General features: G+C 36.1%; 1 protein-coding gene across 3 annotated transcripts in view; it reads right to left on the bottom strand.

Annotated features, from left to right (window-relative positions):
* Positions 1 to 330: 330 nt before the first annotated feature.
* Positions 331 to 12,021, bottom strand: part of stmA (Protein EFR3 homolog stmA) — a 40,841-nt gene continuing 29,150 nt past the window's right edge. For all 3 annotated transcript variants that reach the window (XM_067279074.1, XM_067279073.1, XM_067279072.1), the window contains exons 12-18: positions 9,309 to 9,481; positions 9,012 to 9,243; positions 8,797 to 8,925; positions 4,328 to 4,517; positions 4,142 to 4,233; positions 1,271 to 1,429; positions 331 to 1,192 (exon numbers count right to left, since the gene is read on the bottom strand). In XM_067279074.1, coding sequence (XP_067135175.1) covers positions 1,022 to 1,192; positions 1,271 to 1,429; positions 4,142 to 4,233; positions 4,328 to 4,517; positions 8,797 to 8,925; positions 9,012 to 9,243; positions 9,309 to 9,481 — 1,146 coding nt within the window. In that variant the 3' untranslated portion in view covers positions 331 to 1,021. The remainder of the gene's footprint in view (positions 1,193 to 1,270; positions 1,430 to 4,141; positions 4,234 to 4,327; positions 4,518 to 8,796; positions 8,926 to 9,011; positions 9,244 to 9,308; positions 9,482 to 12,021) is intronic.

Below are 12,021 nucleotides of genomic sequence, written 5' to 3'. Positions count from 1 at the left end.
TCCGACGCCCGAATAGGGGTGGCCGGCCGCGAAAATCCTCCCGGGAGGATCCCATAAATCGAATCCAATATTTCTGTAATAGTCTAGTTTGTTTTTATCGTTATCCGCCTCGGGTCGATGCCGGCAGTATAATAATCGGAATAACCGGAAATTTTTTCTAACTATAGACGGAAAGGACCGAGTCCACGGTCTTTCTATTACAGTTTGTGTATTCCAGTCTATACCTATTTACCGGAATACTTTAAACGCCTTCCGAATCTCCATTACGAAAAAAAGAGAGAAATTTTGAAAAAATGAAAGGCGCGAGTGTTTTTTCAGCCCCCAGACGACTCAACGTGAGATATTTTTATTTGCAGATACATTATACAACAGTGAAAGACAAATCGCATGGACAACGCTTTTTATGTCGGCATAAATCGCATTTCGTCGTCGATGTTCGGGTCGTCCCGTCGTAAATCCGGACCCCGACCTTCCATCCCGCTTATTACGTAAATTACGATAAACGGTATCCCGGACCCACGGCCCGGCGAAACCACCGTTTTGTTTCTCTTTTCCCACCTCCGTCCACCAATTACGATTAAACAATTTTCCGTAATTTTATTCGCCCGTCCACGTCGACTTACGCGGTGGCGACTGGGATTTTCCCAGCGAAAAAGTCCCACCCGCGGCCTTCGACGTCCGAATTTGGGCAAAAACGAAACGTTACAAAAAAATTCGATAAATATCCCATTATTTACAAGCGTCGACAGAGGCGGGTAATCTCGGGTGTACTCGGCCGCTTCTCCTGCTCCCGCCTACGGGTGTCGATACTTTACGGAAGTTGCGAAACGGCGGACTAATACCAAACGACAAAGTCTACGATATTCTTCTACTGTTTACTAAAACTCGGATGCGTTCTAAGGCGACGGATATCCACGGCTATTCTACGCGTACGGAACGACTAACTGTTTATAATAAATAGGAAAAATCCTAGCGTTATTGCACGATCCGGCGTGATCTTTCGTACGGGGCAGAGGCGAATTTAGAAAAAAAACAATTCGGGAAACTGAACCGCGTAAACCGGTGGAGCGGTAATCTGACACGAGTTGTCCTCTTTGCTAGTGGGATGGGGGGAACTGGGTCTGCTCGACACTTCTACCGAAGGCGGCATCTTTCCGAATATCTCGTTCAACTTGTTCTGTAGATCGATCGTCTGTCCAAAGATCAACGGCTGGTTAGTTATTTACTGATTATTTTCAAATTAAAACTATATCGGCCGAATTGTTCGTACCTCGTGTTCCGATTTTGCCACCAGATCCTCGAAGGGAGCCGTTCGGAATCTCTCTATCACCTGTAAACGTCTTTCTTCTTCCGCCTCCTGTTGCGCTCCCAACGGTTCCGCCATCATTTTTCTCAAGGATTCTACGGTTATTTCTTCTCCCAGATGCTTCTGCGATAGATTAACGAATTTTAAATGTCTACGTCGACTTTCGTAACTTTGCTTATAAATAAACTTACGAATTAACTGCCATCTCGTAACGTCCGGTACCATTCGAAATAAATTACAGCCGTCTGTTATACGGGCGTACGATTAGAAAACGCACGGAAGGTATTTTTAATTACGTACTTAAAATTGGATAGTCGTGTCGGTTTACCTATTACCAGCGAAGATTGACTGAGGCACCGAGGCAATCTTTCGGCGGTGTTACGCCCAACCTAATTTATACCGGGTGCCCACACCATTCTACCAATTTTGTTATATATACAGTGTTATAAAAATTGGTCCGGTTATAACGGGCTTCAGAAATATATTATTTTAAAGTTAAGTTGTTAATTGAATTACGTTCTTACGGGTGAACGTAACTCAATTAACACGCGCAACGCATAAATGGCGATACGGAGCGTAAACGCGTGCACTGTAATATAAATATACAAGCCAGCGATTCGTTTTTAATGTACCGTACTACGGTCTACACCGAATTATGGCTTCCATTTAAATGCGTAATTAATAACTAAAATATAATTTTTACTCCATTTCTATTCGGTCGGAGTGCCACTGAAAATCGTCCCGCCTGCCATAGGTTGCCGACCCCCGGCCTAAGGCAAAGTCCGACAGTTTTAGGCATCGTCCAAAAACGAAGTTTTATTCCGAAAAACAAATTAGTCGAACTGGAAATTACCAAAAGAAATCCGGACAATGTCCGAATATCGATATTTTTGTTCGGGCCTAAAATGCCTGGAATTTCAGACATATTCTAAATCAGTGGCGCGCAAACCGTGGGTGGCGACCCCCAGAGGAGTCGCGAGAAAATTTTTCGGGGTCGCCAAATTCAAAGAAATTCAAATTTAAAAGCATTTTTCATTAAATATTTATACCCATACGCATAAATAAAACCATTGTTTCATAAAATTATGTTTTATTCATACCTCTAATAAGGCAGAAACGTAAGGGCAAATCCCAGAAAGAATTTCACTTTAACTACGTTGACGATTAAAAGACTTCTACTGTCTATCCAGAGGTGGCGACAAAATTTTACACAAAATGGGGGGTCGGAAATGAAAATAGTTGCGCACCACTATTCTAAATGAGCGAACCCGTTGTCCAACTTTGTTCAAACAGTGACCTTTAAAAACGAAGACGGCGGAACAGGTAGAGTACCATTTTTCTCTCTGGAATCCTTCTGTTCTTGTCCGAAAACTGCCGTAAAGGGACTTAGGAGGAAACATCGCGGGACGTAGTACCGCGATGTTCCCTCCTAAATCCGCAATCGGACGAAACTGTTTCGACGCGTCGGCCCCAAACTACACCGCACCAAATTTCGGCTTTCGAGCGAAAATTTGAAAGATTTTCTGCGATTTTTTCCCGGTTATCTCGAAAAAGGCTGTGCCGATTTTGATCACAGTTTTACGGGGCTCTTCGGCTTTCGATCCCAACCACACGGCGGTTCTAAACAGTGCGCAGTTTCGATGGGAATGCCGTTAGATCCTAGCCAGATTATAACCAAGCAGATACTCGTTAACTTTTCTCGATATCTTACCGCCCAGAAAAATTCACGAAACTTTGGCGGCCGGATGGCGAGGGGTGGGCCCGACTTATTCGGACGGTCCACCCCGAAAAAATTCCCGAGAATTTTTCGACCCGTCCGGATCGATCCGGGTTCCCCAGAACGGTAGGCTAGACGGCCGGATGGCCGAGCGGTCGAGATGGCAGCCTACCGCTCTGGGGGACCCGGGATCGAATCCGAACGGGTCGAAAATCCCCAGGAATTTTTCGGGGGGTGGTCCGTTCGGATATGTCGGGCCCCGTCCCTCACCACCCGGTGGCCCCATTGTGGGCCTGGCCGAACCCATAATGGGCCTACTAAAAGAGGCCCTCTTAGTGCCCACAGGGCGGAAAGAGTTAAAAAAAAAAAAAAAAAAGAACGGTAGGCTTTCGCCTCGACCGCTGGGCCATTCGATCGTCGGTTCCGAGCACCGGAGTGATAGCTTATGGATTTTTCCGAATTCAAAGAACAACGCTTATCATTCCGTGATTTGTCAAACACTATTGGAGACTACGCTCCGTAAGAATTATTTATTAGTTCCTACTGGCCAAGACACTAAGCTAGCGAGCAATCCCTGTATTTTGAAGACTATTTTACGGGTGAAGAGTACGTGTCGCTATTCGATCATCTTCGGATTCTATCAAAAAAGTTTTGAAAACAACTCGATGGTCTCCTCCCATTGAGTCTAGTGAAAAGAATGGCGGAAGACCGAAAGGAAAAGAGAAGGCTCCAGACGACGACCAAATCCCATCCGGCAACGCTCTCCGAGAATAAAGGTAAACCCGCTACGTAATTCTCGATGCCGCGGGCTAATAAGTCAGTGGCGGAATAAGTCGTTCGTATATCGTTTAATGTCGAAAGTGTCGAACGTCGGGGACGACGAACCCCCGACTGGCGCGACGATTTCGATATATAGAACCCGCACCGAATTTTCAAACAGCATCGGACGCGTACGAATTAAAACAAACAGAGATTTCAAAATTTTGCAATTGCGGCGCTACGATAAAATTTTGCGGAGACGTCCGACACACGTTCCGGGAGGCGAATCTCGATAGTAAATGGTAAGGACGAAGGACGAAATTCGCTTAAATCTAGTAAACCGGTAAAGGTCCACCCACCTTTGTGACTCCGGGAGAAGAAGAAACGCTATCGACTTCGACGCTAATGGAATTCAAATCGCTAATGCTACGAGTAACGCTGACTTCGCCCACTGAAAAATTCCAATTTTATTTACCGATTTACTCTTAATAATAGGTTCGAAAAATTGGCCAGAATTTAACTGGGACGAAGAGGCCTCGACCTACCGGTTCCGATGTGGCGAGGGACGTAGGGTACTAACAATCGAGACGTATCGTGTCCGGTATTATGCAGAACTTCGGCGATGGTGGCTTTGTCGAACAACAGACTCTCGTTAATATCGCTTAACGATGGAATTTCCGCTTTGTCGAATTCCGGCAAGAGATACGAAGCTTTCTCCTGACGCGTTTTTATAACCTGAAACAAAATAACAACGACGTTGTCCAGTCCGCCTTTACACCTTCCATACTTTCATTTTTTAATGTAATTAATATATACGTTAACGCTAACTCAATAATAATTAATAAATATTTAACCGGAAATCGTTTGCGATTATTATTTGTGACTCGTCATAACCCGCATCCCTTTATATCCGAAAAAACTGAAGCGTGTTTTTCGATTTAATTAAGTGTTAACACCGTTTCGACATCCCCTCGATATAAAATACCTCATTGGAAAGAAAATAAAAATAGAAATCGGTTAATTTATTAAAATTATTAGAAACTTTTCGGCTAACCTTTCGAAATGCGTTTAAATGTTTATTTACAATATATAAGCAGAAAAATCCCCAAGGACGATCGACATCTGCCTCCAAAATAACAAATATACAAACAAACATAGAAGAAGGTAAAAACAATGAAATAAAATTTTAAAACGTTTCGAGACGAAGTATTTTAGGAAAGGATTGGGAAAATTTATAATGTCTTAGAATGAATGCGATCGTATCTACCTTATTTGCATATTTGAGAGAGACGAGATAGCAAAATAAATAATTTTCTCTTATCAAAACAATAATTTGGAAAAAAGCAGAACTTTTTCGTTAACAATTTTAAAATTTTTAAAATATTCGTACGTTTATAATAAAGCTAATTTTGTAACTTTTTTCTATTTTAACATTAAAATTGACGACGTTGTTACAGACGTCGACTTAGTCAACAGGAAACGTTACTTTGTCAAAGGTTAAAAACTATTCATCTGGTTAACGTGTTTTTGATGAATGAACATCTTTGTTCCATTCGTAATATTTCCAAGTAATGAAATATTAGCGGAAGAAAAGGTTTGGAATAGTTTTATTATTGAATGCATTATTTAATTTGACGTTCCGTGAAGACACACTAGAAGATAAGCGTTTGATTACGTTAGTCGACCGGAAAGACGCAAAAAAACTGACCTTAAGCGAAACTATGTTAATTGGAAAATTAAAAATAAATTGTTCCTCGAATGAAGAAAGCAAACTCCGAAGGAAATAATTTAAAAGTTTTTCTAACCCACAACTTAATGATAAATAATCCTGTATATTATCGTCGTCTAGCAATTAACATCGTAATATCCGCTGGCATTTTAATTCGTCTAATAAAAATAATAACTTAAATAAAACTTATTATTATTATTCTATAAATACTGTATATTAAATTTTTGAACCTAAGCCATTTTTGACCAAGAACTTTAAATACGATCTAATTATCGTTTATCGTATTGTTAATTACCGACCTACTCCTTGTAATAATAGTAAATTTTCTGTTTAATACGCCAATTACTCCCCTACCGGTATAAACTTGGCATAAATAATACACGATTACGTCTTTCGAATGTATTAACCGAAATTTGCATTTAGCGCTATTATTCTTTACCAATTTGATTTCCGTAACACTCGGATTTTAGAAATTTCATTTCTACAATTAGCCTGACATTTTAAAAGACGTAAACCTCCGATAACAATGTACCGGGTTTATTTTCGCGAAATTCTTCATTTACTAAAATACATTTAATAATTTGCCAATAATAGTTTTCGTTAATTTCACTAAATAAGAGTCGTTAGCAAACAGTAATGTAGAAAATGTTATACGGTTGTTTGGTATGGCAGATTTCGTCTGGACTGTCGGAATAGTACAAACGAAAATAAGTATTTTTAAATTTAAAATCAATCTATTCGCATTTCTAGTTCAGTCATTTATTGAAATAATTGAGTTCTATAGATAACTGCGGATACAATTTCTAACTAGACTGTCCTGTACAGTCGAAGAACTGCACCTATTGAAATTCTGTTATTTCTCTTCACATAAATAATAATTATTAATTACTTATCTCTCTTCACTTTTTGTTCCAATTCTGAAACAAACCGAAACTTGAATCTAAACAATATTTCTTAAAATTCCTGAATTTTCTGCTTTGTTCTTCCTTAAATATCCTCTACGGGTGACAATTAACAAATTTCTGAGAACATTATATTGTTATAAATCTGCATATTATGAGAGTGTAAAAATTAATCTTTTTAGGTATTCCGTAGTTTCTAATTGTGATTTTATTTATGGCCGAAGATGGACGGACGGTTACGTTCCTCCGAAATTTGAAAAAAAAAAATTTGTAATAAAGTTGTCCTAGCGTTGGGCTGCCTCTGTGCAGTTGGTTCCGAGGTACTTCGCTTTCGCCAGATGGGCAGTTATATCAATTTACATTATAAAAACAATAATATTTTTGATATGCATTAAATGTCATCCCGGTAATTCTGTCTGCTATCAAATGTTTCCTTTCATTGCATCGATTGTTTAATGATTTATTATGTTTACAAAGTTGGCTCTTTATTTAATATGCATTGTTTGTTTTGTTGCGCTGTACTGGAAGAAAACTTTTGCAATGCTCCTGCCTTTTATTAAGTGTATAATAATAATACCAAACTTGTAACTTAATCAGTGCATTAAAATAATTGTTTTAATTGTTACTTGCTCCCAACATAATAGTTTAAATTGCTGGAATATTGCTAGCAGATAAATAATACTGGATAAATTTATTTATTAATTAATAATAATCATAATTAAGTCTTAAAGTTACACATTTTTAAATTATTTAACCGTGTCCTTATTTTATTAGAGTAAATATCAGAATCTCACGTCCTAATTGTAAATTTATTTTTTACCGTCTACTCGGACAATGATTATTAGTAGGACGTTAACTGGTGTTTAATATTTGATACAAAACTGACGGTTAGATCGGAAAACAAAACTTTTATTAAATTCACCCGCAGTGGTAATTTTTCCCGTACACGTATACGTATACCTGTTTCGGGTCGACGCACCCCTCGTCGGCAGTATTACCGAATACGGAGTAAGTACGTATCCTAATTGCTCGTACATAAGAGATATTTTTATAAATCTAACATTTGCCAAATTACTTAGGTTCATTCCTATCATAGTAGCTTTCTCCTCTTAGGATGTAAAGTTCGTGGAGAAAGCTACTATGATAGGAATGAACCTAAGTAATTTGGCAAATGTTAGATTTATAAAAATATCTCTTATGTACGAGCAATTAGGATACGTACTTACTCCGTATTCGGTAATACTGCCGACGAGGGGTGCGTCGACCCGAAACAGGTATACGTATACGCGTACGGGAAAAATTACTACTGCGGGTGAATTTAATAAAAGTTTTGTTTTCCGATCTAACCGTCAGTTTTGTATCAAATATTGAACACCAATTAACGTCCTACTAATAATCATTGTCCGAGTAGACGGTAAAAAATAAAATTTACAAATAAGGACGGTGAGGCATTGCTAATTCCTCTAATTGTATTTTGATTTATTTACTTTGCATAGAGTTTAAGTTCGGGCAAGTTCCAAAGTGATTAAAGTCTTTAAAATTACATTATAATAAATATATTTTAATTGAAAATTGTGTGTTTCTCTTCCTTCAATATAACAAGTCCTAGTTCATAAGAATGTCTAAAGTAGACAAAAATATAATATGATTAACCGGTCGTCTTTGTCTTTGCTTTTCCCCCGTGTTTGTATGTGGTTAACATTTCCGTCTTTGATCCGTTTTCTTCGTTTCTCCATATCCGTGGCATCCTCTCTCCTCCGTCCTCCCTCTCTCGAATCTTCTGCCGCCTTGTCCGTTCGTCTCCGCTTCGATCTTCCCGGTGTCCTCCTCCCCTATCGCGCAATTTCCCAATCTTATTTCCAACATACTCTCTGCCTCTTCTCTCCACCGATCCAAATCATTTCAGTCTATGTTCCTCCATCTTCTTATTTATAGGACTCAGCTTGACCATTCCTTTGATTTAATCATTCGTGATCTGTCCTTCCTTGTCATACCACACATCCATCTAAACAGTAGACCCTGTTTATTACAATAAACAGAGTCTACCATATGTATGTATGTATATATGTATGTATGTATATATGTATGTATATATATATATGCAGGTATATAAATAGTTTTAAATGTTTTTAAAGGCAGATTAAAGAATGTTTTGTATTGATTGAAATATATTTTCGCTATTTATATTAACTTAGACTAAAAGCTTACTTTGTAAATAAAATAAATTATAAAATTATAAAAACTTATTAATTTGATGGTGGTGAAAAAACTATTTTAAATACATTAAATTAGTCACTGTGACACATTATTAATAAAGAATCAGAGAAGAAAGCATTCGTGAATATGAAGAATTCCTCTATGAATGAACAAAACAATTACTTACTTGATCAATATGTGTACACAAAGCAGGAATGGCTGTAAGATGTCCAATTAAATATAAGAAACCAGCTACAACATGATGAATAGCTATTCTCTGTGCAGAAGACATGCTAGTGTTAGTAGAAGGCAATTCCTAAAAAGAAATAATTTCGTTTTTATTTGTATCTTCAAAAATGTAAATTAAAGAGATAATGTACAAAACCTAGAACAAATTCATACCTGCAATGCAAATGTAATGCGAAGCAATTCTATTAATGCTTCTTCGCTTCCAAGCTCAATACATAACAAAGCTAAGGTGGTGTATAGTGCATTAAAGTTTTCTTTAGAATTATTTCCTAACTGAATATTTTCATAAATATGTAATAAAATTTCTGGACAAACTTTCTTCATAAACATTGAATCTTGTCTTGAACATTTTTCAACATTTAACTGGGGAAATGGCTCAATAACACTAAAAAATTTGATATGTTATAAATTAAACTTAATTATAAAGATATTATAAGATAAAATTAGTACCATGGTTTAAGGAGATTTGGAAGATTGTCGTGACGATCGAGTAAAGTATGAAGTATTTGCTGAACAACTAAACGTACGGCCGGATCGGGTGCAAGGGACATCTGAAGAAGTGGCTGAAGAAAAGCTGATGAAAATGTTTGGGCCATTTGACCAGTACGATATTTTGTGCCCACCTACAATACATAAATTTTATTATATAAAAAAATGCAAAAAGAAAGTTTTTAAATTAGACTAGACTGTCGAGAAATAAAAACTAAAGGTTATTTAAAAACTTATTAACTGTATTTCATTAAGTAATCAGAATACATATCAAAAAGTTTAAGAAATTTCTACAATATGAATTATATTATAGTGGATAATTAATATTTAAAAAATGTTTTAAATCAAATGTCTTCAAAAATTTTTTAAATGTAATCATCCCTTCCTAAATCAAAGAGCATAAAAAACAAGAGAGTAAACATAAAATATATATGACCATCAATTAGTGTTTGATTTATAATCATCATTAAAAGTATAATCCGTACTGATCATACAGATTATTGCTACAGAATGTGTTTACATATCAGTGGCAGATCCTGGCTCTGTAATATGGGGATGCTGTTGCAGGAAGATGTGCAACACACAACTCTAATAGAATCATCTTGACTTTATATACTGTTTCAATTGTAATAATAAAAACATTAATTTTAACAATGTATAATAATTTATATAATTATTGTAGTAAAAATTGAGACAATTTTATGATTTTATCTTTCCTTGGGACTGCTTTTCTAGTTCTGCAGTGCTTATCATAAGCCACTGCTGATAAGCATCTACTCTGTATATATAAAATACTTAGCTTAAAATAGTCGTGACACTTTTCCATCATGAAAAACCGAAATAGAAACAGTGTCACTAGGAATCAATGAATTTTCAAGAAATTTTTGATCAAGTGAATGAAGCAAAAGGAGTGGCCCAAGGAGGGAAATAAAGTGAGTGGGTTAGCCCAAAGAAGGAGAGTGAAGTGAGTGGGTTGGCCTGAGGGGATTGGAGAGTGAAGCAAACAGGAGTAGGAATATTGGACTGAGAGGGAAGAAAAGCAAGAAAGATGTACATAGAACTGGAATGTTTTTCTATGGGTAATAAAAAAAATTATGACGTTCAATTGATACAAATAATATCTTTTTGTTCTGGAATCTGAAGATTATTTCTGTTTGATTTTGATAGAGAGAAAAGTCTGAAGCAGAAAATCTGAAAAGAAAGTTTTATGTGATTTGAATAAAAACTGTTTTTTTAAAAATTGATTTGAGTGTGGAAGTGCATTTCAAAATTGATCTGAACTTAGTTTACATTATGAAATCCTCTATTAGAACTAGACAGACAAAAGTATACATGTCATTGAAATTTTTGTTATGATAGTCTATATTGGGAACAAGTGGCTGAAGTGAGTGGGGAGTTGGCTTTGTCCTCTAGTAAACATCTGAAAATAATTAAAACATCTGGAACATAATAAATTTTAGATCATATATTCTTGGCACATTTTAACCACTCTACAGTGACCGACGGATATATCTGTCAAGAACAATCGTGCGGCAGTGGTGAGGGACAGACATATCCGTTAAATTCTTTTGGGGGTATCGCCAAAAACTACCACAAAGAAAAATTCACATAAAAAATGAATTATGTAACAATAAAAAAAGACTTTTCTTTACTAGACTTAACTGTTTACAAAATCTTCTTTCGAAACAGTAATGAGAAAAAATGTGTGAAAAAATACTTTAAAAATTTCCCATGTTTATTCTCCACTACTTTGGGGTAGCACCACACCTGACTATCCCACTGTTGGAAGGTTAATCTTACTTGTTAATGCTAGTCAAGGATGATAATGGAACTTTGCCCTTGAGATTCTCAGATCCTAAATCCCAGGAAATCAAACTTTAAATTAACAAAAACATTTCCTGAGAAATGAGATAAATTTCTGGTAATCTCAAGAGCAAAGTATATATATAATTGTGATAAAAATAAAATGAATAAATTTAAAATAATTAAAATATATAATACGACAACAAACACAGTTCTGTTAGAATACTTTATAACTAGTCAAGTTCACTTTAGAAATTAACTTTAAATTTTAGAGCCAGTAAAGCAGGTTTGGGTATATTTTGTGTACAATTATATTAATTTTATATTGTTTTGTGACTTTTATTTATTCTTTCCTTATGATGAGAAGAACCAAACAACCCAATAAATCATTAATTTGAAAATACTTTGACCTTTTAGAAAAGAAACAAAATGGTAAAATGCAAAACAGACAATGCTGTCTTTAAGAATACAAGATGCTCTAAAGTATAAGCAAGCTTTTGCATTTAATTTTATTTTAAAAGTTTCCATTTAAGAAAATATTAAAAATCAGCTTAGTACATCTCATAGATTAGATATCCATTATTAAGTTCTTTATTTTTTAAATTTATATAAAATAAGTACAGTAGAGCATCAATTATCCTACCCCCGATTAACCGACTTATCGGTTAACCGACCGCATTCTAGTCGGCAAATTCAAATATTCGCTAGTGATGTGGCGCTACAATATTTGGTTATGTCTTGCTACTTTAATATTATTTTTGTTAAACTTTTGCATGTTTTAGCTGGCAGCACTGGCTCAACCATGAAAGAGAGGCTAGTATTTAAACCAGGCCTAATACACTATACTAATAATGTATCTTTTCATACTTTT

The sequence above is a fragment of the Centruroides vittatus genome, unplaced genomic scaffold, assembly GCF_030686945.1.
Source record: "Centruroides vittatus isolate TY-2023 unplaced genomic scaffold, ASM3068694v2 contig_854, whole genome shotgun sequence".
In the NCBI taxonomy this organism is placed as follows: Eukaryota; Metazoa; Arthropoda; class Arachnida; order Scorpiones; family Buthidae; genus Centruroides; species Centruroides vittatus.
This window is presented reverse-complemented; position numbering and strand designations above follow the sequence as displayed.